Source organism: Cherax quadricarinatus, chromosome 46 (assembly GCF_038502225.1).
Source record: "Cherax quadricarinatus isolate ZL_2023a chromosome 46, ASM3850222v1, whole genome shotgun sequence".
NCBI classification, from domain to species: Eukaryota; Metazoa; Arthropoda; class Malacostraca; order Decapoda; family Parastacidae; genus Cherax; species Cherax quadricarinatus.
This window is the reverse complement of record NC_091337.1, coordinates 6556637-6584606: the sequence shown is the minus strand read 5'-3', so window position 1 is coordinate 6584606 and position 27970 is coordinate 6556637. Positions and strand designations below refer to the sequence as shown.

The 27970-nt window shown below is 39.1% G+C and overlaps 1 protein-coding gene across 1 annotated transcript; it reads right to left on the bottom strand.

Moving 5' to 3' along the window:
* Nucleotides 1–81: 81 nt before the first annotated feature.
* Nucleotides 82–24375, bottom strand: Srp9 (signal recognition particle 9). The gene is made up of 3 exons (XM_053787988.2): nt 24137–24375; nt 15897–15965; nt 82–2963 (listed from the first exon to the last, which is right to left on the bottom strand). Exons 1-3 carry the CDS (start codon nt 24206–24208, stop codon nt 2868–2870), a joined length of 237 nt encoding a protein of 78 aa, XP_053643963.1. The 5' UTR covers nt 24209–24375; the 3' UTR covers nt 82–2867.
* Nucleotides 24376–27970: the final 3595 nt, after the last annotated feature.

The following is a 27970-nucleotide window of genomic DNA, read 5'->3' as shown; positions in this document are numbered from 1 at the left end:
ATTCCCTACTCTTTCTTAGTATCTACTGGAGAGGATCTCCCTTAAGAGGCTGCAGTATGCTGTCTTTCTATATTGTCTCCCTATGATGGTTTGGATCACAATATCAAATTGCTATATTGTACATTAAATGTTTTAATTATGACACTTTTTTTTTTTTTTTTGTTAGTCTTTCACATGTGTAAATTAGTCACTCAAACTGAAAGAAGTAACAAATTACCTCACAGCAATAATACATTGTCCTGTATGCCTGCCCACAAGTGTAGGAGTGTCCCTTCCCCCAGGGGCAGTGCCAGAATTTCTATACAGAAGGGGGTGGGAGTTCTTGGGTGGTTATCTGATTTGAAGGGGGCTACAAGACTTGTTTTGAAGCAGCATTACGACCTTTTTTTTATTTGAGGGGAATGATGGTAAGGAACTGCCGTGGAGTACCCCCATTTGCTTATAAAATAGACATGTAATAGTTTGAGAGATGATGGAAAATTGCTCAGTTTCTTGGGACTCAGGTTGGTAAGGACAACACTAACTGGTGACCCAATGGCCCTGCCAAACTTGTCTGTAAAAGGTATTACTGAAGAAAAAACTAAAGTAAATTAAAAATTCAGTGAGATTTCCAAAAGCTTGGTCTGGAGGGACCATCACTATACAACCCTATTGGTTTAGCACCTTCCCTTGATTGAACTGTTATGAGATACTGAGGCTGGCTAATTTCTTTCAATACTGATGCTCTTTATACTGTGGTGTCGAAAGTGTTTCTAATGGTGCCTAATAATTTGGATATGTATTTAGTGTGAATGCTTGCTAAATGCCAGATGTCTTTGCCCTGGGTGAGGTTCTAGAGTGCCACAATGCAGTATCTAGGCAGTGTAGACTTTAGTTCCAAGAGCTACAGTGAGCATATCCTGTGTAAAGCTTTTCTTAAAACCAGTCTTTATGTAATCAAATTAATATTCTGCTCAGGTTTTCTTAGGGCTTAAGCTCTTTACAGGCTTCCAAGAACCCAAACAAAACAATAGGGATGAGATATAACAAAACAAATTCTGATGCCTATATTCAGTTTTGGGCCGATATCTCTGCCAACATAACTGGCCAATACCCACTGATACCACTATTGATACCAATCCCATCAAAATTAGCCGATACCAATACTTTAGTGCATCCCTATTACACATTTCACCGACTATGTGCCATTACCAGCAAAAACTTGAATTTACAGAAAGGCATCATACTGGGTATACTCACTGTAGCTCTCTTGGAACCATCTAAGCCTACACCATCTTGACATTACATCATGGCACTCATGAGACTTGCCTAGGCCACAGACATCAGAACTGACACTGCTAAGAAAGGAGAGGTCATGAGCACAACTACTACAACTAGAAGGAGGAACCTCTCACTAACAACACATACACACAAAAACAAATCTTCGAAAAAAAAATTAACAGATCCTTAATGATGCATGATGTATCCTCAGTCTGAAAAAGGTCAGAAACTCTACCATCTTATTCTTCTCAGTCCTATACCAGCCAAAATACAGTAAACCTAAAATGCACAAGCCCAACATTCCCACAAGCTCCATAACAACTAGTACTGGAGCACTCCAAACTCTGGTGGGTACCCTTGCTAAACATGTTCAAATTACTAGGCACCACCAGCAACATACACCTAGACCTACTCAACATGAACAAGAAATTAGTCAGCCTTGATGCCACATCACTATTTACTAAAATCTCCAAGATCAAGTCATTGATCTACTATGAACAAAGATAAGGCAGACATGGAACTTTGCCTGGCAAACCATTTATAAATTTTACCGTTCAAAGATAGTTGCTGGAGATCACAGGAAAAGGCAGCTGGGGTAAATTGTCTTGGTGGGCATAGTCCTCATTGACAGAAAGGTTCCTAATGCCATATTGCCAATGAACAATGCTCCCCTCCTACACTGGGTATTCACAGGATCCATGTACATGAACAAGCCAAACCTTTCCAAAAGAGAACAGTTCAAACTGCAGAGCTACCATAAAGTAAGAAATAAGTGAGAACTGCCACCAATTCTGAAGACAGTGTAGGACTTCCCAAGAGCCTGGTAAAATGAGGTGCTAGTTAAGGACATATTCATGGATGAGAGAGGTGAAACCAGTGTTTACAATACGAGGTTGGCAACTGGAGCTTTCAGCTCAGACTAGAAACGAGGTGGCAATAGAGGCAATACTTAAGTGCTATGCATGAGTTGGGATATTTCTGGAGCCCAGAATTGAGTATTGGTGTGAATAAAGTAGTTTACAACATATTCAAAGTGGCCCTCAACCACAGTAAGGAAAATGCAGCTAAATAGATACTGTACTATATTAAAAATTACTTTGGATGTCCAAAAATAATTTACTGTATCATCAGTGTGAATCCTAATATTTAGCAACTGTCTTAAACTCACTTCGATACACCAGCAAGAAATGATTACTGCTCATTTAATTACAAGACTATTAAATGGGCAGTAAATAGGAAACTAAAATTCACATCAGGTAATGATTGTATACAAAAGACCTATTTTCTACTTGCCTGATAATCAAACTGATTTTTGACAAATGTGCCAGTGTAGCACAACCAGTCATACAGGATCAGTTCTGCCAATCAAGTTGCATTATAATTATAAGTGTACAACTTCCTATTCAGAATTTCATCACGATTTTTCTTGAAATTAAGAGATTAATCTTGCCAAAAATATATTCAGATAGTTATTTGATCTGAAAAATGGATACAGAATTTTTTTTGGCTTATGTCAATTAAAAAAAGAATGTTAATGCATTTTTATTATCCTACTAAGAAAACAAACTAAAGAAGTACAGCATTAACCATAAAAAAGGAATATTATCTTATCTTTCACCTGATGCCATATGTTTCATTAAGTTGCTTATCAACTTCTCTAGCTTCTTAAGCTCTTGTTGACTGTCAGTCTGGTACTGAACACACTAGAAAAAAAAAACTCAGTGTTAATACATAAAAACATAATTTTCCTGGAGATGGGAAGTACAGTGCCTGCACTCTGAAGGAGGGGTGTTAATGTTGCAGTTTAAAAACTGTAGTGTAAAGCACCCTTCTGGCAAGACAGTGATGGAGTGAATGATGGTGAAAGTTTTTCTTTTTCGGGCCACCCTGCCTTGGTGGGAATCGGCCAGTGTGATAATATAATAATAATATAATTTTACTTACATTTTATTAATACTCTTATGCTCAAATGCTGAATACAGATACATTATCTATACACACACAAACAGTAGCATGGGAAGACCCACTGGGACCTGTTGCTTTCTTAAAAAATATATATATATATATATATATATATATATATATATATATATATATATATATATATATATATATTAACAAGTCGGCCGTCTCCCACCAAGGCAGGGTGACCCAAAAAGAAAGAAAATCCCCAAAAAGAAAATACTTTCATCATCATTCAACACTTTCACCTCACTCACACATAATCACTGTTTTTTGCAGAGGTGCTCAGAACACAACAGTTTAGAAGCATATACGTATAAAGATACACAACATATCCCTCCAAACTGCTATTATCCCGAAACCCCTCCTTTAGAGTGCAGGCATTGTATTTCCCATTTCCAGGACTCAAGTCCGGCTATATAAAAATAACCAGTTTCCCTGAATCCCTTCACTAAATATTACCCTGCTCACACTCCAACAGATCGTCAGGCCCCAAATACCATTCGTCTCCATTTACTCCTATCAAACACGCTCATGCACGCCTGCTGGAAGTCCAAGCCCCTCGCCCACAAAACCTCCCTTACCCCTTCCTTCCAACCTTTTCGAGGACGACCTCTACCCCGCCTTCCTTCCCATACAGATTTAACCCTTTGACTGTCGCGGCCGTATATATACGTCTTACGAAGTACCGTGTTTGATGTATACTCATAAATTCTAGCGGCTTCAAATCAAGCAGGAGAAAGCTGGTAGGCCCACATGTGAGAGAATGGGTCTGTGTGGTCAGTGTGCACCATATAAAAAAAATCCTGGAGCACGCAGTGCATAATGAGAAAAAAAAAACTCCGACCGTTTTTTTTAATTAAAATGCCGACTTTGTGGTCTATTTTCGTATAGTATTTATGGTTGTATTCTCGTTTTCTTGGTCTCATTTGATAGAATGGAAAACATATTATAGAAATAGAGGTGATTTTGATTGATTTTACTATAAAAAGAACCTAGAAATGGAGCTCAAATTAGGGGAAATGTTTGATTTTTGCCAATGTTCAAAAGTAAACAAATGATGCCATTGTCCAATAAATGTCCAACTAGCCATTCTAATATGCAGTCATGAATGGGTTGATGTTATTTATACAATTATTACAGTATTGCAGTAGTCTGCATAATAGTAAGTCTTCTATTTTTTGTTTGAATAAAAATTCAAAATAGAAAGCAAGAGTAATATCAGAGGGGCCTGGAGACATGACTGATGAGCAAAGAAAATGTTATTTTAGAGCCAGGAATGTCTGCATTGTTCATTCTGGACCTTATTTTGAAATTGTCATATTTTTTAGTTTTCATGAAATTGGCCAAATTGCAAATTTCTGACCACATTATTAGGTAGTTGAAATTGGTAAATGGGCAGTTTCTTGTACTCAATCGATAGAAAAAATGGAGTAATAAAGAAATAGCTATGAGTTTGGGCAACTGGAACAAAGGAATTAGCCGAAAATAGGGCTCAAAGTGGGCGAAATCGCCGATTTGTAAACAGCGCCGAGGTCGCTAACTTCGCGAGAGCATAATTCCATCAGTTTTCCAGTTTTCCATCAAATTTCGTTTTTTTGGTGTCATTACAATTGGGAAAAGATTCTCTATCATTTCATAAGAAAAAATAATTTTTTTTTTTTTAAATTTTGCGACACCAGGAGACACCTCAGGATTGGGGGTTGCGACAGTCAAAGGGTTAAATGCTGTCCATGTCATTCTACTTTGATCCATTCTCTCTAAATGACCAAACCACCTCAACAACCCTTCTTCAGCCCTCTGACTAATACTTTTATTAACTCCACACCTTCTCCTAATTTCCACACTCCGAATTTTCTGCATAATATTTACACCACACATTGCCCTTAGACAGGACATCTCCACTGCCTCCAACCGCCTCCTAGCTGCTGCATTCACACCTCAAGCTTCACACCCATATAAGAGTGTTGGTACTACTATACTTTCATACATTCCCTTCTTTGCCTCCATAGATAACGTTTTTTGTCTCCACATATACCTGTAATGCACCACTCACCTGTTTTCCCTCATCAATTCTATGATTAACCTCATCCTTCATAAATCCATCCACCGACACGTCAACTCCCAAGTATCTGAAAACATTCACTTCTTCCATACTCCTCCTCCCTAATATGATATCCAATTTTTCTTTATCTAAATCATTTGATACCCTCATCACCTTACTCTTTTCTATGTTCACTTTCAACTTTCTACCTTTACACACACTCCCAAACTCATCCACTAACCTTTGCAATTTTTCTTTAGAATCTCCCATAAGCATGGTATCATCAGCAAAAAGCAACTGTGTCAATTCCCATTTTGTATTTGATTCCCCATAATTTAATCCCACCCCTCTCCCGAACACCCTAGCATTTACTTCTTTTACAACCCCATCTATAAATATATTAACCATAATAATAATAATAATATCTTTATTTACTACAAGTACATGTACATGGTATACAGGCCTAGCTGATATCAATGACATACTACTAGTATATAGAAAGCCCCTTGTTATGCTCCGCATGTTGGGCAAATTAGGTCAGTGTCCCAGGATGCGACCCACGCCAGTCGACTAACACCCAGGTACCCATTTTACTGATGGGGAACATAGACAACAGGTGGAAAGAAACACGCCCAATGTTTCTACTCTTGCTGGGAATCGAACCCAGGCCCTCACCATGTGAAGCGAGAGCGTTAGCCACCAGGCCACCAGAGCCCTATGGTGACATTACACATCCCTAAGACCTACTTTTACCGGGAAGTAGTCTCCCTCTCTTCTACACACCCTAACCTGAGCCTCACTACCCTCATAAAAACTCTTTACAGCATTTAGTAACTTACCACCTATTCCATATAGCAACATCTGCCACATTGCTCCCCTATCCACTCTGTCATATGCCTTTTCTAAATCCATAAATGCAATAAAAACTTCCCTACCTTTATCTAAATACTGTTCACATATATGCTTCAATGTAAACACCTGATCTACACATCCCCTACCCACTCTAAAACCTCCTTGCTCATCCGCAATCCTACATTCTGTCTTACCTCTAATTCTTTCAATTATAACCCTACCGTACACTTTTCCTGGTATACTCAGTAAACTAATTCCTCTATAATTTTTACAATCTCTTTTGTTCCCCTTCCCTTTATATAAAGGGACTATACATGCTCTCTGCCAATCCCTAGGTACCTTCCCCTCTTTCATACATTTATTAAACAAAAATACCAACCACTCCAATACTATATCCCCCCTGCTTTTAACATTTCTGTCATGATCCCGTCAGTTCCAGTTGCTGTTCTTCTTCACTCCTAAAAGATGGTATACCTCCCTGGCCAGTGCATGAAATTACCGCTTCCCTTTCTTCGTTGACATTTAAAAGTTCCTCAAAATATTCTCGCCATCTACCCAAAACCTCCATCTCCCCATCTACTAACTCCCTTACCCTGTTTTAAACTGACAAATCCATTCATTCTCTAGGCTTTCTTAAGTTGTTTAACTCGCTCCAAAATTTTTTCTTATTTTCATATACAGTGGACCCCCGCATAGCGACCTTAATCCGTGCAAGAGGGCTGGCTGTTATGCGAAATGTTCGCTATGTGAATGAATTTTCCCCATAAGAAATAATGGAAATCAAATTAATCCGTGCAAGACACCCAAAAGTTTGAAAAAAAAAATTTTACCACATGAAATATACATTTTCCTACACACAAAGAGAAGGATACATGCACAATAGTAGAGTAGTACATGCACAATATATATTGTGCATGTACTACTCTACTAAATGAAGAATAAATGACACTTACCTTTATTGAAGATGCAGCAATGACTGATGAGACACTGTGTCCTGGGAGTGCCTTTTCCTCCTGAGTACTGTAGGTCCTGTTTGGTATTTTCTTCCAGAACAGGCCTTATCACACTGTGTATGTCACTACGATTCTTAAATCTCTCAAACCAACCTTTGCTGGCTCTAAATTCACCAATATGAGCACTAGTTCCAGGCATTTTCCCTGTTCACCTGGGTGTTAGTCGACTGGTGTGGGTTGCATCCTGGGAGACAAGATTAAGGACCCCAATGGAAATAAGTTAGACAGTCTTCGATGACACTGACTTTTTTGGGCTATCCTGGGTGGCAAATCCTCTGGGGTTAATTGTTTCTTGGTATTCTCAATAAGCCACACCAACAACGGTGCTACAGCAGCAGCAGCAGCAGCTGACGATGTTACAGCAGCAGCAGACGATGCTACAGCAGCAACAGACGATGCTACAGCAGCAGCAGACGATGCTACAGCAGCAACTGACGATGTTACAGCAGCAGCAGACGATGCTACAGCAGCAGCAGCAGCAGACGATGCTACAGCAGCAGCAGCAGCTGACGGTGGTACAGCAGCAACAGACGATGCTACAGCAGCAACAGACGATGCTACAGCAGCAGCAGACGATGCTACAGCAGCAGCAGATGATGCTACAGCAGCAGCAGACGGTACTACAGCAGCAGGAGCAGCTGACGGTGGTACAGCAGCAGCAGCTGACAGTGCAGCAGCAGCTGACGGTGATACAGCAGCAGCAGCAGCTGTACCACCAATAGTAGCGATGGTTGATTGGGGTTTATTATACAACCTGGCCAGCTCGGAGACACGCACTCCACTTTCATACTTATCAATGATCTTTTTCTTCATCTCCATAGTAATTCTCACCCTTATTGCTGTAGGGTTGGCACTAGAAGCTTTCTTGGGGCCCATGGTCACTTATTTTCCAGAAAAAAATCACCAAAAACACTATAATAATACAAAATGTTCCGATTGTATGCTTGGATGTTACCGCGGAGGCTGGCTGGTAAACAATGCCACCCGCGGAACATGTGAGCGTGGCTCAGGCCGCACATTGGACGCGTCTCGGACGAAGGCCGCTGAGCGGGTTTTTGGGCGCTATGCGGGGCAAAATTTTAGCGATCAAAGCGTCCGCTATGCGGATTGTCCGCTATGCAAGGCATCCGTTATGCGGGGGTCCACTGTATTTAATATATTAATGTACTTACTTTAAATGAAATATTAATGAAGCAGAAAGTCTGCTCTCAGGTGGGGTTGCATGGATAGAACCCTTATTATCGATCATAAATGTAGCTCAAAGTCAAGGAGCCTATAATTTAGAATACTGGTGGATATCTATTTTTAGTTACAAGAGCAAATTTAAACTTGTGGTGTCCTGTCTTCAGTGTGTACTAGTTTGTTATAATTTTAAAATGATTTTTCCAGTGGTTGTAACACTTACCTTCAGGATCCTTTTCAGTATTCTAATACAGTGAGACCTCGGTTTTCGTGATTAATTCGTTCCAGAAAGTCTGACGAAAACAGATTCGTACGAAAACTGAAGCAATATTTCCCATAAGAAATTAATGTAAATTCAATTAAACCATTTCAGACACCCAAAAATATTAACAAAAAATACAATTTATAGAGAATAACTATAGTATTACTTACAGAAAACAATGAAAAATAAATATAAATGATTAATGAAATGGATAAATGAACACTTAACATCACTTTTACCTTTATTGGAGATTTTTGTTGGCGTATGGAAGACAGCGAGGAGGGGAGGAGGAGGAGGAGGAAAGGTCACTGTTTGGAAGGGAAGTCCCCCTCCATAAGGACTTCAGGCATCAAGGCTTTATTGGGGGTTATTTCCCTTCTTTGTCTTTTACTGGCACTAGGACCAGCTTGAGAGTCACTGGACTCCTGTTGCACAAAAAAATCTGTCCGGAGAGGTCTGTTTCTGGCATCTCTTAAGATTTACCTAAAATGGGACAAGGCATTATCATTGAACATGTTGCAGACATGGCTTGCAACAGCTTTGTTAGGGTGATATTTCTCCACAAAACTTTGCAACTCATTCCACTTTTGTACTTTGCTACGAGTCTTTCTTGAATTCTATCGTGTTTCTCGCCTTCCTTATCAAAGGGCTGGCACTCGGAACTTTCTTTGGCCCCAAGGTGGCTTATTTATCAGTCGCACTCAATAAACAAGCACAAAAAACAACGGATTACATATTACGAAATGTTTCGGATGAACGAGCAGGGTGATGCTCACTCAATGAGAAACAAAGGCAGACTGAGTCACAATGCATGGGATGCCTTGTGTGGGTGTGGGCAGGCGGACTTGTTTGGTATGGCAACTTTATGAAAACCAAGCAGATGTACGAAAACTAGGACAAAATTTTGACGCAAAAAGTCGTCGAAAATCGAATCCGACAAAAACCAGGGCATATGAAAACCGAGGTTCCACTGTACTGTAATATACTATTTTTGAAGAACTAATTGATAAAATTTTTTCAATGCAGCCTTTTTCTCAGTATACATTAATATATTCAAAGAAAAAGCAATGGTTGAGAAAGAAAGGTGGAGCTGTTAAGGGAAGGACATATACAGAAGGGAGGGGAGAGGAAGACTGTAGATGATGTAGCAAATTGTAAACAATTAATCATGGTCTATGAAACCTCTGATTCTTGAGGTATTTTCTGCTGGTGACAGTACTTCATGAAAACTGAGTTTTCTCTTCAACAGAAAATTTCTTGTCTACAGTAATAGTTTGCCTTTTACTCTCCTAATGTTCTGCAGTTTCTACATTGTCTTTCATGAAGAATTTAATAAAAAAACATCTTGAAATCTAGATAAATGCAATACTGTACTGTATGCCTATCCATTTTAAATAATTTATATTATAATTATATTCAGCACTAATAATTTTTAAGACTCATAATAGCTGAAAAGATTTGATATACAGTACAGGAATTTTCTGTAGTGATTTTTGCATTTACAAGTATGTACACTACAATGCATTTAATAGTATAGAATGTTTAGAATACAGCCTCTCCTCACTCGATGACGGAGTTCCGTTCCTAAGACGGAGAAGTGCAACATACGTAAGAGTAAGATAAACCTGTTCACTGGGATGATTTCACTGAAGACCGGGGTAGAAATTAGCCGATCTGTGGACCAGTATGCTTTTATATTATGCTTATTGACATGAGGCATAAGCATTATTGTTGCAAAAAGCAAATACATTTCTGCAACAGTCGTCTCTTTCCACCTGTGTAGTCTTGACTGTGGTGATATGATCGTATTTGCCATGGTGTACTCAAAATACTTATTACTTTCCCTGACAATAGTTTCCATCAATGGCTGGTCAAAGAATAATTCCAAGAATTCCAGTTCATTGGCCGTGGTTCCAAGGGGACAAGTAGGTAGAATTCCACTTTGAGAGTCATCAAAGTGGTGAGGCTTGGGAACAAAATTGGGATTTTGCTGCCAATCCCACATACGGTTTGCTGGTGGATACTGGACATCATAGGCTGGTTGTGCGGGTGGTTGTGGTGGGCTGGTGGCTGACGCTCCGCTTTGTCCTTGAACTGACGAGTCAGCAGCGTGGGTCCCAGCGTGGGCTGGTGAGTCACGCATGGCGGTGCCACTACCGTCACCACTACCACCATCCACTGATGCCTGTGGTCTATCCATGCCAAGTGTAGCCACATCATCCTCACTATCACTGCCTAAAACTGGTGTAGGGCCACGGGATGTACTCCGTCCCCTGGGTACAGCATAGGGTACACTACCCGAGCGCATGCAGCGGCGAACATACCGACTCTTCACTGGTGAATATGATTCCTCACTATCACTACTCGAATGACCGTCGAGCGCAATAAAATCACAATCCACGTCACTATCATCATCATTACTGAAGTCAGAGGCCGGGCCACGCGAAAATATTAGTTTTCTCTTGCGTTGAGGCACAACCGACCGTGAGTCACGAGTGCCCACACCAGAGGTAGAAGGTTGAGGATTGTCAGGGTTTTCTGCACTATTATCAATATCCTGGTCATTCCTTTCGGTCACTAACTGATCAAAGCCGTAGAATTCGTCTTCATTTCTACTTCCATCAGTGTCAGAACTATCAAGATAGGAAGAGGAGAGTCCCAATTTTCCGGGGAGTGAGAGCTGACTTGCGACGAGGCATGGTGAACAAAGGTAACCGAGCCGGCGTTCCCACAATGCTATGCGGGCGCCTAGATTTTTTGTTTATGGCGCACACCCACCACGCAGACCCGTTCTCTCACATGTAGGCCTATGAGCGCTTTCGTGCTAAATTTGACGGCGCTAGAATTTTGGCGTAGATCTACGGTTTGGACACTACGTGAAGCTGTAGATCTATGGGACGGACCCCGAAAGGGTTAAATGTTTATAATGTACTGTATATTATAATAATCAGAATAGAGAAAATCAGCTCTAATATACATTATTTAGTTATGCATACTGGTCAGAGAACCTGTCATAAGTCCGAGTCGCCGGTAAACGAGCATGTCGCTAAGTGAGGAGAGGCTGTATTGTAGCACATACTGTTCATTCATAACTATGGACTCAAGTCTATGGATTACCATGGTAGATTGGCTGTCTCCTTTTCAAAATATCTGAAAATTCTAAATAATATTCATAAGTTTACCTCTAACATGTGGAATATAATGTATAGCAAATTCTTTGAATATTTGTAAATTTCTATGTATATTTATTAGAACAATGTTTTGAACACTGTACTGTACAAGCATTCATACAAGCATGATGTTGGGGGTTAATGGCCACCAGAACTTAAGCTGTATAATTAGCTCTCTTATACAGATATTCTATACAGTGAATGTCAATGCAACTGAAAAAGTGCATCCAGAATGAAGGCCTTGTCATGCACTATTTTTGCTTTTTACATTTATTTCAAAACAGTGAATATCCTTCCTTGCATACATTTTCCTCATCAAGAGATCATACATTAAATTTTTAACTTGGAGGATCAAAACTTGCATGAATGGAATCCATATATGCTGTGCATTCCAAATAGTAATAGTGTGAATGATGGTGAAAGTGTTTCAGTTTTGGGTCACCCTGCCTAGGTGGGAGACAGCCATGTTAAAAAATATACAGTGGTCCCTTGTTTTTCGTAATTAATCCATTCCTGGAGGAGCTACTAGAAACGAAATTTACGATTTGCGAATCAATTTTCCCCATAAGAAATAATGTGGAGAAATTTTCTCCAGGAGGGGGGTATCAGCCCCCTTCAGTCCCTTTCAACCCTTTCAGCCCTGAGGGGCCCAGCCCTCTCAGAAGGGGCAAGCATCTTGTTTACTGCTACAGTGAGTAATTGATCACAGATGCCGTACGAGTATGCGACGTGGTCAAGTGACCGTTGCTCCTTGCAGTCCAGTGTTGCAGAGTGTATTTTAATAAGAGACAGTACATCTCTTACTTTGGCAGGACAATTAAGGAAAATCCTGCTCCCACTTTGTTACCATGGTAAAGATAGTGGACATTGTTGTCTATGCTTAAGACAGCAAGAATCAAACATTCTGCTTTGCTTCATCGAGGAAGTGGCAAGGAAGCAAAAGTACTAGGTCAGCTTTTTCTTTGTGCTAGGGGAGTGACGGCATGGGGCGCTGTGGCGTCTTCAGATTACTTTTGACTCTACTGAGAGTGACACTGACGCCAGGATAACCAGCAAAGAACGATCTGTGCGTTAGTGTGAACAAAGTGTCTCATAAAACACAATAAACACTTAAGAAAAGTGTGATCAGCTTCTTTAGTGATAAGATCGTGAACAATAAAGACAAATCTTGTGGAACAGTGTACCAGTGTGCGTATTCCTAGACTATGGAAGACGTGGACATCCAAGGACACTTCAGCTTCTATCAAGTCACCGATATCTGTCGAAGGTGTGAAGAACACCATAGCTCACGCTACAAGAGCAAGGTAGGTTACGAATTTCTTGTAGTACGGGGGACTGCGCAGTTCTTGAGTCGCAAGGAGTTTGTAATCAACCTATAGTCGGCAGTAAGGGGCAGACTTTTGAGTCCACACAAGTAAGTTTGTCAGCCATCAGTGTATGAAATATGCTGATATAACACCCCCTAGGGGTAATTTATAATCTTACAAATTATAACTCTTTACAGCCCGTTGAGAGATGACTTCGACAGCTTCTCAAGACCTCGTCTGCAGGGGCGGCTGTGCAGGCGATGAGCTGTCTTTCTAAGTTACGTACAAACTCTTTAAACTTAGCTGGTAATGCCATTTCTCAACAAATAATGTAAATATAATTAATCCATTCCTGACACCCAGAAGTATTAAAACAAAAAATTTTTTTACATGAAATATACATGTAGTACATAAACAATACAATGGGAAATGATGAATGAAGCATTAACAGCATAACACTTACCTTTATTGGAGATTCTTCTTAGTGTATGGGAGACTGGAGGAGGAGAGTGGGGATTGTTTATAGTTGGGAAGGGGAATCCCCTTCCAGCAACACCTCAGGTAGCAATTGCTTTTCTGGGGTTGCTTCTCTTCTCTGTTTCTTAATGCCACTAGGACCACCTTGAGAGTCACTGGAGTCCTGTCTCGCAAAATAACTGTCCAGAGAGCTCTGTTTCTGGCATCTCTAACACTTCCCTAAAATGGCCCAAGACTTTGTCACTGTACATGTTGCCAACATGGCTTGCAACAACCTTGTTAGGGTGATGTTTCTCCATAAATCTTTCCATCTTACCCCACATTGCAAAAATCTCCTTAATTTCTGAAGAAGGCACCTTCTTCCATCTCTCTTCCTCCTCTGCAGCAAGATTCTGAGCTGCGATCTGTTGCTCTTCCTGCTGAAGCTCTTGCAGCTCCTCAGTGGTGAGCTCTTCGTTGTGGTCTTCCACCAATTCTTTCACATCCTCCAAACTCACATCCAACCCCATGGAACTCCCCAGTGCCACAATTGATTTTACAACAGACAGGCTCATCAGGGTCAGTCCCAAACCCTTCAAAATCCCTCTTGTCGACACAATCTGGCCACAATTTTCTCCAGGCAGAGTTCAAAGTCCTGGTAGTCACTCCCTCCCAAGCCATACCTATAAGGGTTATGCAATGGAGGATGCTGAAGTGTTCTCTCCAAAATTCCCTTAGGGTCAAGTGAGTGTCTGTGGTCACAGTCAAGCACCTGTGAAACACTGCTTTTGTGTAGAGTTTTTTAAAGTTTGCAATGACCTGCTGGTCCATGGGCTGGAGGAGAGGAGTGGTATTCGGGGGCAAGAACTTTACTGTGATGAACCCAAACTCCTCGAAAATTAGGTCATCCAAGTTTGAAGGATGAGCAGGTGCATTGTCCATTACTAGAAGGCACCTGAGATCCAATTTCTTTTCCAGGAGATACTCCTTCACACTAGGGCCAAACACTTCATTGAACCACTCGACAAAAATTTCCCTCGTGACCCATGCCTTACTATTAGATTTCCAAAACACACACAATTTATTCTTCATAACATTGTTTTTCCTGAACACTCTGAGATTTTCAGAATGGTACACTAGTAATGGCTTTGCTTTGAAATCCCCACTAGCATTAGCACAGAACATTAGCGTCAGCCTGTCTTTCATAGGCTCGTGTCCTGGCATTGCCTTTTCCTCTTGTGTAATGAAGGTCCTCTTTGGCATTTTCTTCCAAAAGAGGCCTGTTTCATCACAATTGAACACTTGTTCAGGTTTCAGTCCTTCAGCCTCTATGTACTCCTGGAATTCATGCACATATTTTTCAGCCGCCTTGTGGTCCAAACTGGCAGCCTCACCATGCCTTACCACACTGTGTATGCCAGTACGGTTCTTAAATCTCTCAAACCAGCCTTTGCTGGCCTTAAATTCACTCACATCACCACTATTTGCAGGCAATTTCTTTACCAAATCTTCATGCAACTGCCTAGCCTTTTCACAAATAATCAAAGTCATAAGAGTATCTCCTACTAATTGTTTCTCATTTATCCACACCAATAATAACTTCTCAACCTCTTCGAGTACTGGTGATCTCATTTTTGTCAGCATAGTTACTCCCTTTGCAACAACAGCATCCTTTATTTCCTTTTTCTTGGCCACTATGGAACATAAGGTTGTGTAGGGTTTCTTATACATCCTGGCCAGTTTGGCCACACTTGTACCACTTTCATATTGTTCAATGATGGTTTTCTTAAATTCAATTGTATTTCTCACCTTCTTTACCACAGGCTTGGCACTAGGAGCTTTCTTTGGAGCCATGGTAGCTTATTTAGTACTTGCAAGCACTAAAATAAATGGAATATTATGAAATATTTCGCTGGAGCATGTGAGGGGACCTTCGCTCACTGGTAAACAATGCCAGACTGGCTGCCGCCACGGCTCACGCCGTGGGTACGCATCCCGGATGAACTACGACTCGCGAGTCAACCTATGAAAAGCAAGCCCATGTTTATACGAAAATATGCCTATGATTGCCGAAATTTACGATTGCCGAGAACTACGAAAAGCGAGGGACCACTGTATATATACTGTACTGTATTTTATTTTAAAGTACATGTATAGGATGATGATTACACAAAGGTGTAATTATCATCCTATGTCATAGCTCATGACCTCTAGGCCAGAACGAGTTAAGATTTACAGACTCAAGTTTAGAACAAAGGACAATCTTGAATACCAAATATGAAGAGATTTGGAGATGGGAGGATGTTAAATCCCAAAATATTGGCAGTTTTTTCCTGGAATTCCCTAGCTACTACTCTATGATATACAGTGTTAAACATAACTACTTACCACATGATCATCAGTTACCTTCACCTTGAGGCAGCTGTTACTATGGTTATACTTCATTACACATCGAGTCTGCACAAAAGGAAAAATGATGTTATACCGCATACTGTACAGTGTAAACTACAATTTCTCTGTAAAACAATGACACAAAAATATTGTGCTTTTTAATAAGCTCAACTGAACCTAGTACTGTACAGTATATGCAAAAATAATAAGTAATGTCAAAATTAAATAAATAAAGCAAAGAGTGTGCTTGAGCTACAATTTAATATTGCCCTATCTTTGTTGTACTGAATTATGGGGAAAACAATCTAATAGAGCAAATCCTTCAAGGGAGAGTGATGAAAAAGAAAAATGCAGTGAAGTACTTTATATGTACAATGTTACACACATTTGAATGGTGCTTAATAAAACCCAATTGTTAGGTCAAATGTACAAATATAGTAGAACCTCGGTTTTTGTGATTAATTCATTCCAGAAAGTCTGATGAAAACCGAATTGTACGTAAATTTGAAACAATATTTCCCATAAGAAATAACGTAACTCCAATTAATCCATTCGACACCCAAAAATATTAACAAAAAATACATTTTATAGAGAATAACTATAGTTTTACATACAGAAAACAATGAGAAATAAATATAAATGACTAATGAAATGGATAAATGAACATTTAACATCACTTTTACCTTTGTTGAAGACTCTTGTTGGTATATATGGAAGACAGCGAGGAGGGGAGAGGGAGGAGGAGAGACTATTGTTTGGAAGGGGAATCCCCCTCCATAAGGACTTCAGGTATCAAGGTCCTATCCAGGGTTACTTCTCTTCTTTGTCTTTTACTGACACTAGGACCAGCTTGAGTCACTGGACCCCTGTTGCACAAAAAATCTGTCCACAGAGGTCTGTTTCTGGCGTCTTTTTAAGATTTGCCTAAAATGAGACAGGGCATTGTCATTGAACATGTTACAGACATGGCTTGCAACAGGTTTGTTAGGGTGATATTTCTCCACAAAACTTTGCAACTCATTCCAGTTTGCACACATGTCCTTAATCACTAAACAAGCCACATTCGCACAATGCTCACTCAACGAGAAACAAAGCCAGACTGAGTCAGAACAAGTGAGATGCTTTGTGTGAGTGCGGGCAGGCAGACGTGTTTGGTACAGCAGACCATTATCAACTCTATGAAAACCAAGCAGATGTACAAAAACTGAGACAAAATTTCGATGAAAAAAGTCGTCAAAAACCGAATCCTACGAAAACTAGGGCATACAAAAACCGAGGTTCCACTGTACATGACTTCACTGCATTTGTGTTTTTTCCACCAACTGGCAGCATCCTGACATGTCTCTCCACTGAGGAAGGGGGAAGGGGGTGCCTTGATGTTGAACAAAAGAAGGTGCACTGCAGCAGGCCTACTGGCCCATGCTAGGCAGCTCCAAGTCACACCCACTCAGGCCTATTTACTGGATGATGCTAGGTAGGCCTAACTCACCCACCTACACCTGCTTGTGTATTTGTCAAACCTATTTTTAAAGCTAAACAAGGTTTTTGCTTCAATGACACTACTTATGCACAACTCTTATTACCAAACCAATGCTTTCCTATATTCTTCCTATATCTAAATTTTTCCAACTTGAACCCACTGCTGTTAGATTTTTTTTTAAATTTTGCCACCGAAGTGGCTAGTTTATTGTGCACCCCATATCCATCCTGTGGACGGTAGCGCAAGAGCATATGGATACACAAAAGGCCCAGGAACTAGGCCCCAAGGGGTTAACATGAATACATATGGATTTATATCTACATATCTATAGTTCACTCATCTGTTACAAGCAAATTTTGGAAATTTGCTTAGTATATCTAGTATCTTATTTTCATTAATAAGATATCTTGACATGTCACATAGGTTATTATACTGTCTGTCTCTGTATTCCTCAATAAGTGGACAATTAAGCACATAGTGTTCAAGACAGTGACCATATGCCTGATCACATAATTTGCATTTAGTTTGATCATCATCTGTGTCTCCCAAACTGCCAGAAGTACTTGTAACCAAGCCTAAGCCTGGCCACTACAACATCAGTCAGTCTGTTCACATTGCACGTTGCTCCATAAACATACTTATCTACATTCATGTTATCATGGTGGGTTATAGATCTACTCAGGCTTCTAACTGCATTCCTATAACAATCATCTTCATTATTTACTTCTCTCCTAATATTATTCCTAATGCTAGACACAGTTGTACCAAAGTTATATTCTACATTCTCCTTCTGGCTACTCTTCTTGGCTAACATATCAACTTTATCATGAAGGACTAATCCAATGTGTGATGGGATCCATAGCAACTGTACATTAATTCCTTTGTCCTTTATTTTTGAGTATCTATACCTGGCTTCTCCAATGAGCATGTTATTGGAGTCATAATATGAGTCAAGAGCCTTCAATGATGACATAGAATCAGTAATGATGATAGAGTCAAGCTCGGTGTCATAGGTTAGCTTTAGCGCCATTAGGATTGCAAACAATTCAGTTTGCAGTGTAGACGCCCAGTTGTTAATTCTTATGCCTAACTCAACAAATTTATTATCATTCTTAACTAGGGAGGTGGCAACAAGAGCAGATGCAGCCCTGCCAGAAGACTCCTGTTTAGATCCATCAGTGTATATAACTTGTGATAACTTATTACTACCAGCTAGGCGAGAAATTTCTTCTTGAGCAGTTGCTTTAACAAGCGATTTAAGGAAGGGATTACTAGCAATGAGCTTCTTTGGAGGGACTTGCAGGACTTAGGCAACAGGAATGGGAACAATTTGTTAGTGGATTAAGTAAGTCCATCCCTTTAAGTTTGGCTTGGAAAGGTATAAATAAAATAACCAGGAAAAAGACTGGCAATGTTGTTCATCCCTTTCTTCTTGAAAAAGCAAATGACCTCATAAATGACTGGTCCAAAACATCCAGGCATGAAAACCTTCCATCTCATATTAGAAAAAATTTAGAGAGTACTTCTGAAGAAATGTTGAAACTGATTAATTTTATGAGCCAAAATATTGATGAGAGTGATTGTCTCTTCACCAATTATGAATTAGATAATGCATTAACTAAAGGTCGATCAACTGCTCCTGGAGAGGATGGTATAACCTATGATATTCTCAGAACTCTAAGACATGTGCCTGATAACCCTTTGCTGGCACTGTATAATCTCAGTTACACTGAGGGCGTTCTTCCTACTTCCTGGACCAATAGTCTCATTGTGCCTATCCCTAAGCCCCAACAGCCTGATACATTTAGACCGATCTCCTTAACTAGTTGTCTTTGTAAAACCTTTGAAAGAATGATACTTAACAGACTGTACTACAGAATCAGACACCAACTTTCCCCCTACCTCTATGGGTTCACGAAAGGTAAAAGTGTGCAGAACTGTATTTCCACCTTTCTCACTGCACACACCTCTACTAGTTTTACCACTTTTCTTGATTTAAAATCTGCATTTGATATTGCGAACAGAACCGTTATACTACATGAACTAGCCAAAATGAATATTGGTGGTAGCTTACTCTGCTGGATAATAGGATACCTGTCAAATAGAGTATCCTGTCCTTTATCAAGGCTTTAGAAGTGAGACTAAAGGGAGGAGTTCTTAGTCCCATGCTATTTAATATTCTGATTAATGCTCTCCTAAATGCTCTACCTGCCTCACCTAAACATATAGCTATAAGCTATGCTGATGACATCATGATACATACAACAGGGCATAAGAAGATGAGCACCATTCTTAGTGAAGTTCAAGCAATTTGTAATTGACTAGGCCTCATAATATCTTCATCTAAAACAAAGATATTAACAAGCAAACTGACATCCCCCACCCATCTATTTGCAGGGTGAAATCATTAGCTACGTTAAAGCCTACAGATATCTTGGTGTAGATGTACCCTTTAACAAATCCACTATACCACAACTAAATAAGAAATGCAAAGACAGGCTAAATGCTCTCAAAGCTGTTGCTGGCTACAACCCCAACTATGGTGCTAATGTGAGAATCATGAGAATGATGTACATAGCCTATGTTAGGTCCTTAATTGATTATGCTGCTCCCATGTTGATATTAGCTAGGGAAAGTTCTCTCTGACCCTTGGAGTTAATGCAGAATAAAGCTCTCAGTACTATTCTTGGGTGTCCCAAATCTACAAAGGTTCTTAATATGAGAAAGGAGCTTGGTATTTCTAGTATCAGTGATAGGATTGTTGAAATTAACACTGTACTCGGTATTAGAATGTTGAGAAATGAACCAGACTGTCACAATGAATCTTACCAAATGTCTAGAGGTAAATACACACAGATCTAAATGGATTGTGAAAAACGTGCAATTGCATTAATTTGTATAACCTGCATGAACTGTATCACTGTAGGCAACAAGAGCATTTCACCCCTCCATGGAAGATGTGTTCATTTAATATCACATACCCACTGCTGTGAGTCCTGTCTTGGTTAAATATTTTTTAGCATGTTATTTACATCCTCCTTCATTTATTCCAGTCTTCCAATTATACACCTCAATCATATCCTCCTTAATTTTATGCCTTTCTAGAGAGTGCAGATTCAGTGTCCTCGGTCAATTCTTGTAGGAAAGATTTCTGACACAAGGAACTACCTACATCTTCCTGGGATTAAAGAAATAATAGTAATAAAAGCAGTACAGTAGTTTCCCCAAATTCGCGGGGGTTACATTCCAAGACCACCTGCGAATTTGGAAAAACCACGAATTCTGGACGCGGTTAAAAAAAAAAAGCCTATAAATGCCTATTTTTACAGTTTAAACCCTAAATATGTCCCCAAAACACTTTGATTTAATTTCAGACTCGGCTTCATACATCACCCTTAAAAAAAAAAAAGAATGTAAAGATAAACCCATACTGCTATGTCTTCTGCAGTGCTAGAATGTGAAATACCGATGTTACCCCCATATGTACTGTAATTCATGAAAACCCGTTTTCTTTGGTATACTGTAATTCATGCAGCCCCATTTTCTTTGGTATACATACAGTAAATATACGGTAATAATTTAATTTAGTAAAAGTGAAGTTAAATGTACAGGTACTTGCCAATAATGAATAATTGAAGATGATGATGATGATGAATTAGTGTATTTTATATGGAAATATTGCTGAATTTACGTTAATATTTATGTTACAAAATTATTAAATATTTTTCTTAATATTTAGCATTAAAACGCATAAAAAATTATATATTACCACGAAAAAGGCCTCCCCAAATTCTGCGAATTTGCAGGGATTTTCACGAACAATTATTAGTTAGGTTCTAAGGAAAAATCCGCGAATTTGGAACTGCAAATTTGTGGGGGTCCACTGTATAGTAAAGTTTGTATTGCTTCCATACATGTATACAGATAGTAAATGTAAACATGTTTAGTAAGAGCATTTTTATTAATGTGAAGAGTTTGTTTAGGTATGCAATACATAAAATTTTAACCTATGCAGCGTTTTATTTTATGTGAGGATTACGAGGCTGATGTAACATGTTGGCACCACACTGAGCCAGTATTATTACATGAACTGGACACTACTTTCACAAAAGTGCTGTTTACATTTGTCTGTCCTCTATCTTATTTACTTTACACTGCAACACTTCTAGTATCTCAAATACAAAAATACAGTATTAATGTCATCCCTACTTCACTCCCCCCTTGCAATTTACAAAAGCTCTACTAAAAATTGAATACTATTAAAAATCACCAAAAACAAACTAACCTCTACAAAAAAAGGTATATACTGTATGTAGTGCATTTATTCTTTAATACTGTAAATGAAACGGTTAATTTTTCCAAGTTGTATCCTGATTATATACATGAATGTCTGCACTCCAATACTTAGACATACAGTATTATTCTTATGGGTGTATGGTATCAGTATTAGTGTTCCCAAGAAGAGATACACCTCAGCAACAATAGTGTCCCACTTTCAAAGTCGTGATTTCAGTGAAACATAAAAGTCAGCCACTGTGTACTTGTAACAGTTATTTATTTAGGCAACAATAATAGTCATCAGTGTGTCTCTATGAATAAATGAAAGTAGTGAAGTTCAGTGGAATTATCTATTACTGGACAATCTGGCTGAATTCCACTATTACCATCATCAAATTGTGAAACATTTGGTACAAATGAAGCACTGTACTTTCTTGTCAGTTCCACATTCAGTTCGTCTGTGGATGTACATATGCCATTGGTGTCAAAGCTGGAGGTGGTGTCAATGCTAGTGGCAATCATGGCTGATGGTATCACAGTTGGTGCTGTTGTCACAAAATAGTAAACTGTATATTTAACCTAGGATAACCCAATAAAGTCTATGACATTTTCAATGGGATTCTTGAAATACATGTATAAGCAAAACATATATTAGCCATTTTTATAAATGCTTGATGTGGTTAACAAGTAAATTTTTATTTGGGCCTCCTACATAATTTGCAACTTTTACAATGCTGTTATGGATAAATTTATGTAGAATTTAACCTAGGATAACCCAATAAAGTAAAAGTGACTTTTTTTCATTGGGGTACCTGTTACAGTTTTATTTTTACACAGGCATAAATAGATGCCATCATATCCTTTACCTTTGGTGACCTGGAGTATATCTGGAGCATACCTTGAGGGTGTTCCAAGGGTTAACGCACCCAGGGCCTGGTCTGTGACCAGGCCTCGTAGTGGATCAGGGCCTGATCAACCACATTGTTACTATTGCCTGCACACAAGCTGACATACACACCACAGCCCGGATGGTCAGGTACTGACTTTAGGTACCTGTCCAGTGCCTTATTGAAGACAACCAGGGGTCTATTGGTAATCCCCCAAATGTATGCTGGAAGACAATTGAACAGTCTTGGGCACCTGACACTTATTGTGTTGTCTCTTAGTGTACTCATGGCACCCCTGCTTTTCATTGGGGGGATGTTGTATCTCCAGCCGAGTCTTTTGCTTTCGCAAGGAGTGATTTTCATGTGTAAATTTGGGACTAGTCCCAGTAGAGAAGGTAGCTCCACCTCCCAGCATCAAGCATCCTTCTTGAAGGGTACATCTATAATTTTTATATACAATGTCTTAATATTCAGTGGTGATTATAATTATTATAATCAAGGTGGAAGCGCTAAACCCGTAGGATTATACAGTTCTTGTGGGAGGATGTGGAAGGTATTCAGGTTCAATTCAGGAAGCTAGAGCAAAAATCCAATTCCCTAGATCAAGAGCCCCTCACCAGCATCAAGGAACCTACCTTGAGGGGTATTCAGTGATGAAAATAAATTATTTATATATACAGCAGAACATTTTTATATGGCTTACCTAAAAAATAAAACCTAAGGCAGTAAGTCACATTGGAAATAATTCTCTGACTTTTTTTTGGATTATCCTTAGTACTTTACACATAAGTTACTATGTATGATAATGTGTAACCATTTATGTATATCTATACCTAAATAAGCTTACTAACATCCTGGTAAGATTCATCCTGGGGCTGGGCCCAAGAGAACATGTAGGCCAGGATGAATTACAGCAGTTGGATATGCTGAATGTTGAAGACAGAGTAAAACAACTGAAGCTAAATCATGTTTATAAAATTGCTCACAAACAGTGTCCAGAATATCTTGCTGTCAATTTTGTCAAGGTTGGGAACCAAAGCAATCATAGTATTAAGGGGAGAGAGCACAACTTTGTAGTAGCCACAGTCAGTGGCCAGGCTTCAAACACCTTTTATTGTACTGCAATAAAGGAATGGAACAGACTGCCCGCACATGTCAAAGCCAGTCATAGCATGAACCAGTTCAAGAAGAGTGCCAAAAGGTGTCTGATGAATGTAGCTACAGAAAGGGAGGGGAATGATTTTCTATTTTTTAGCTAACATACGTGTAAATTTTACCTTATTCCTAGTAATGACCCTCGTATTGTAGATAGTCTTAATGACCCTCGTGTAGTAGACAGTCTTTTTAGTATGATAATAAGATGTTATCTTCATTATAGAATAATAAAAAAATATTATAACCTTTATATTATAATAATAAGGTAAAAGGACCCCAATGGAAATAAGTCACTCTGTCTGACTTTTTTGGGTTATCCCAGGTTCTCTACACATATGCTGCTATGTATGATAATTCTATGTAACTGTATTTGTGTATACCTGAATAAACTTACTTATAACATCTCCAGTGTGAGGTCACCACCAGCCTTCACTTACCCTCATTGGGGCGTTGAGATATATACGCTCGGCTGCCTTCTCAAAATCCTCAAATGCTTCTAAGAACACCATAATGGACGGAGAAGTCGTGAGAGATTTTCTCCCTCTGGTTACGTGCAGTTTACTTGGAGGTTTCTTCTCCTGCAAAAGATAATCTGTCTTGCTTGTTGTTGGTGGAGAAGTTGTTGTGGAAGACGAGTGAGGAGCCGCGTCCACACTACCGTCACTCAACAAGTAAGTTTATTCAGATAGTAAGTTTATTCAGGTATACACAAATACAGTTACATAGAATTATCATACATAGCAGCATATGTGTAGAGATTTTAGATTTTGCCACCGAAGTGGCTAGTTTATTGTGCACCCCATATCCATCCTGTGGACGGTAGCGCGAGAGCATATGGATACACAAAAGGCCCAGGAACTAGGCCCCAAAGGGTTAACAGGAATACATATGGATTTATATCTACATATCTATAGTTCACTTATCTGTTACAAGCAAATTTAGGAAATTTGCTTAGTATATCTGGTATCTTATTTTCATTAATAAGATATCTTGACATGTCACATAGGTTATTATACTGTCTGTCTCTGTATTCCTCAATAAGTGGACAATTAAGCACATAGTGTTCAAGAGAGTGACCATATGCCTGATCACATAATTTACATTTAGTTTGATCATCATCTGTGTGTCTCCCAAACTGCCAGAAGTACTTGTAACCAAGCCTAAGCCTGGCCACTACAACATCAGTCAGTCTGTTCACATTGCAAGTTGCTCCATAAACATACTTATCTCCGTTCATGTTATCATAGTGGGTTATAGATCTACTCAGGCTTCTAACTGCATTCCTATAACAATCATCTTCATTATTTACTTCTCTCCTAATATTATTCCTAATGCTAGACACAGTTATACCAAAGTTATATTCTACGTTCTCCTTCTGGATACTCTTCTTGGCTAACATATCAACTTTATCATGAAGGAGTAATCCAATGTGTGATGGGATCCATAGCAATTGTACATTAATTCCTTTGTCCCTAATTTTTGAGTATCTATACCTGGCTTCCCCAATGAGCATGTTGTTGGAGTCATTATATGAGCCAAGAGCCTTCAATGATGACAGATTATCCAACTTACGAGGTGATATAAAAAAGACCTGGAAAACCCTATCAGAAATTCTAGGAACAAAAAAGATATCACGAAATAGCGAAATAAAATTAGCAAAATCAGATGAACCCCAACTCCCACCAACAGAAACAGCAAACAGACTCAATGACTTCTTCTCCACTATAGGACAAAACCTTGCCAATAAAATCCCAAGCTCAGATACCCCACCAAATGACTACCTCACTGGCAACTACCCGAACACACTGTTCCTAGCTCCGACTAACCCATACGAAGTCTCCCTTATTATCAACACGCTAAAAAACAAGGCAGGAGATTTAAATACCTTACCACCCTTTATATACAAAAAAGTGTCACAAGTGCTATCACCAATCATTGCAACACTCTTTAACAAATCCATTGAATCCTCCACCTTCCCCACAGTACTCAAAATAGCAAGGGTCACCCCGATCCACAAAGGAGGAGACCAAACAGAGTTGAATAACTATAGGCCAATATCCAACTTACACCCTCTCTCAAAAATCTTCGAAAAATTAATTCATAAACGAATCTACTCCTACCTTATCTCCCAAAACATACTCAACCCCTGCCAATTTGGATTCAGGCCAAATAAAAATACTAATGATGCTATTATACACATGCTAGAACATATATACACTGCAATAGAGAAAAAAGAAGTCCCACTGGGGATCTTCATTGACTTACGTAAAGCTTTTGATACAGTTAACCATGACTTGCTCCACGTAAAATTGTCACACTATGGTATAAGAGGGCACTCCCTCAACTACCTCAAGTCATACCTCAGCAACAGAAGCCAATATGTGTATGCAAATGGGGCACACTCTTCTGCACAACCAATTACAGTTGGTGTCCCACAGGGAAGTGTCCTTGGCCCTCTTCTCTTTCTCCTATACATAAATGACCTACCAAATGCTTCGCAATTACTCAAACCCACACTATTTGCAGATGACACTACATACGTCTTCTCCCACCCAAGCCCAGTCACGCTAGCCAATACTGTAAATACAGAATTACAGAAAATATCTACCTGGATGAGGACTAACAAACTTACACTAAACATTGACAAAACCTACTTCATTCAGTTTGGTAACAGAGCTACAGATGTCCCTCTTAACATAATGATAAACGGATCACCTATCACAAAGCTAACAGAGGGAAAATTCTTAGGAATCCACCTTGATAATAGACTCAAATTTCATACACATATACAACAAATTTCTAAGAAAATTTCCAAGACTGTAGGCATACTATCGAAGATACGGTACTATGCTCCACAGTCAGCCCTCCTGGCCCTATATCACTCTCTTATTTACCCCTATCTCACCTATGGAATTTGTGCATGGGGCTCAACAACAAGTAACCATCTCAGACCACTAATTACCCAACAAAAGGCTGCAGTTAGAATGATAACAAATTCTCACTATAGGCAGCACACTCCACCAATATTCAATACACTAAACCTATTCACCATACAAAACATTCATACTTATTACTGCACCTATTACATACATAGAACACTTAACTCTGATATTAACCCTCCCCTCAAACATCTCCTTGCCAACCTCAACAGAACACATGACCATAACACAAGGCACAGATCACTCTTTGATGTTCCTCGTGTCCATCTCACACTATGCAAAAACTCAATGCACATAAAAGGCCCTAAAATCTGGAACTCATTACCTGTAAATATAAAAGAAACACTACCTGTTTATAAATTCAAGTCTCTTCTCAAAGATCACTTACTCACCCAAAACCAAATAAATACTGAATAACTGAACCTTATAAATTGTATATCTTAAATGTTTCTCACAATTATATCACATAAATGTTAAACCTAAAACCCAATCTAACTTTATTATTTTTTAAATACACTACCTAACAGAATACTCCATTCTACTGAATGTACAACAATGCATACAACCATATGACCTGTCTTTGTAATACTCACTTGTGCTTTATAGTAATCTGTTTACATTAAAGTTTTATCACCGATGTCATCATTGCTTAGTTCATCTTAAGTTAATTTTAAGCCAGCCCGTAATGCTATGCATAGTATAAGTGGCTTTGGCATACTGCTCTTTTCTGTATTTTTTGTACCTCTGTATGTGTGCACAAATTTTTAAATAAATAAATAAATAAATAAATAGAATCATGTGTAGAGAACCTAGGATAACCCAAAAAAGTCAGAGTGACTTATTTCCATTGGGGTCCTTTAATAATAATAATATCTTTATTTACTACAAGTACATATACAAGGTATTATAAGCCATAGCTGACACTAATGACATACTACTAGTATATAGAAAGACGGTTGTTATGCTGAGCATTTCGGGCAAATTAGGTCAGTTTTGTCCCAGGATGCGACCCACACCAGTCAACTAACACCCAGGTACCCATTTTAAACTGATAGGTGAACATGGACAGCAGGTGTCTTATGGAAACACGTCCCTAATGTTTTCCTGCAGTACCGAAGGAGATACAATCTCCAGACCTCAGAGTGTGAGCTGAGTGCGCTAGCGATCGAGCTACAGGACAAATACAGCTACATATTATTATAATCAAGGGGGAAGCGCTAAACCCGGACATAAATTCGTTAGAAAACATTCAGCGTAGGATGACTAAATTAATACATAGCATTAGAAATCTTCCTTATGAAGAAAGATTGAAGACTCTTAAGTTACATTCAC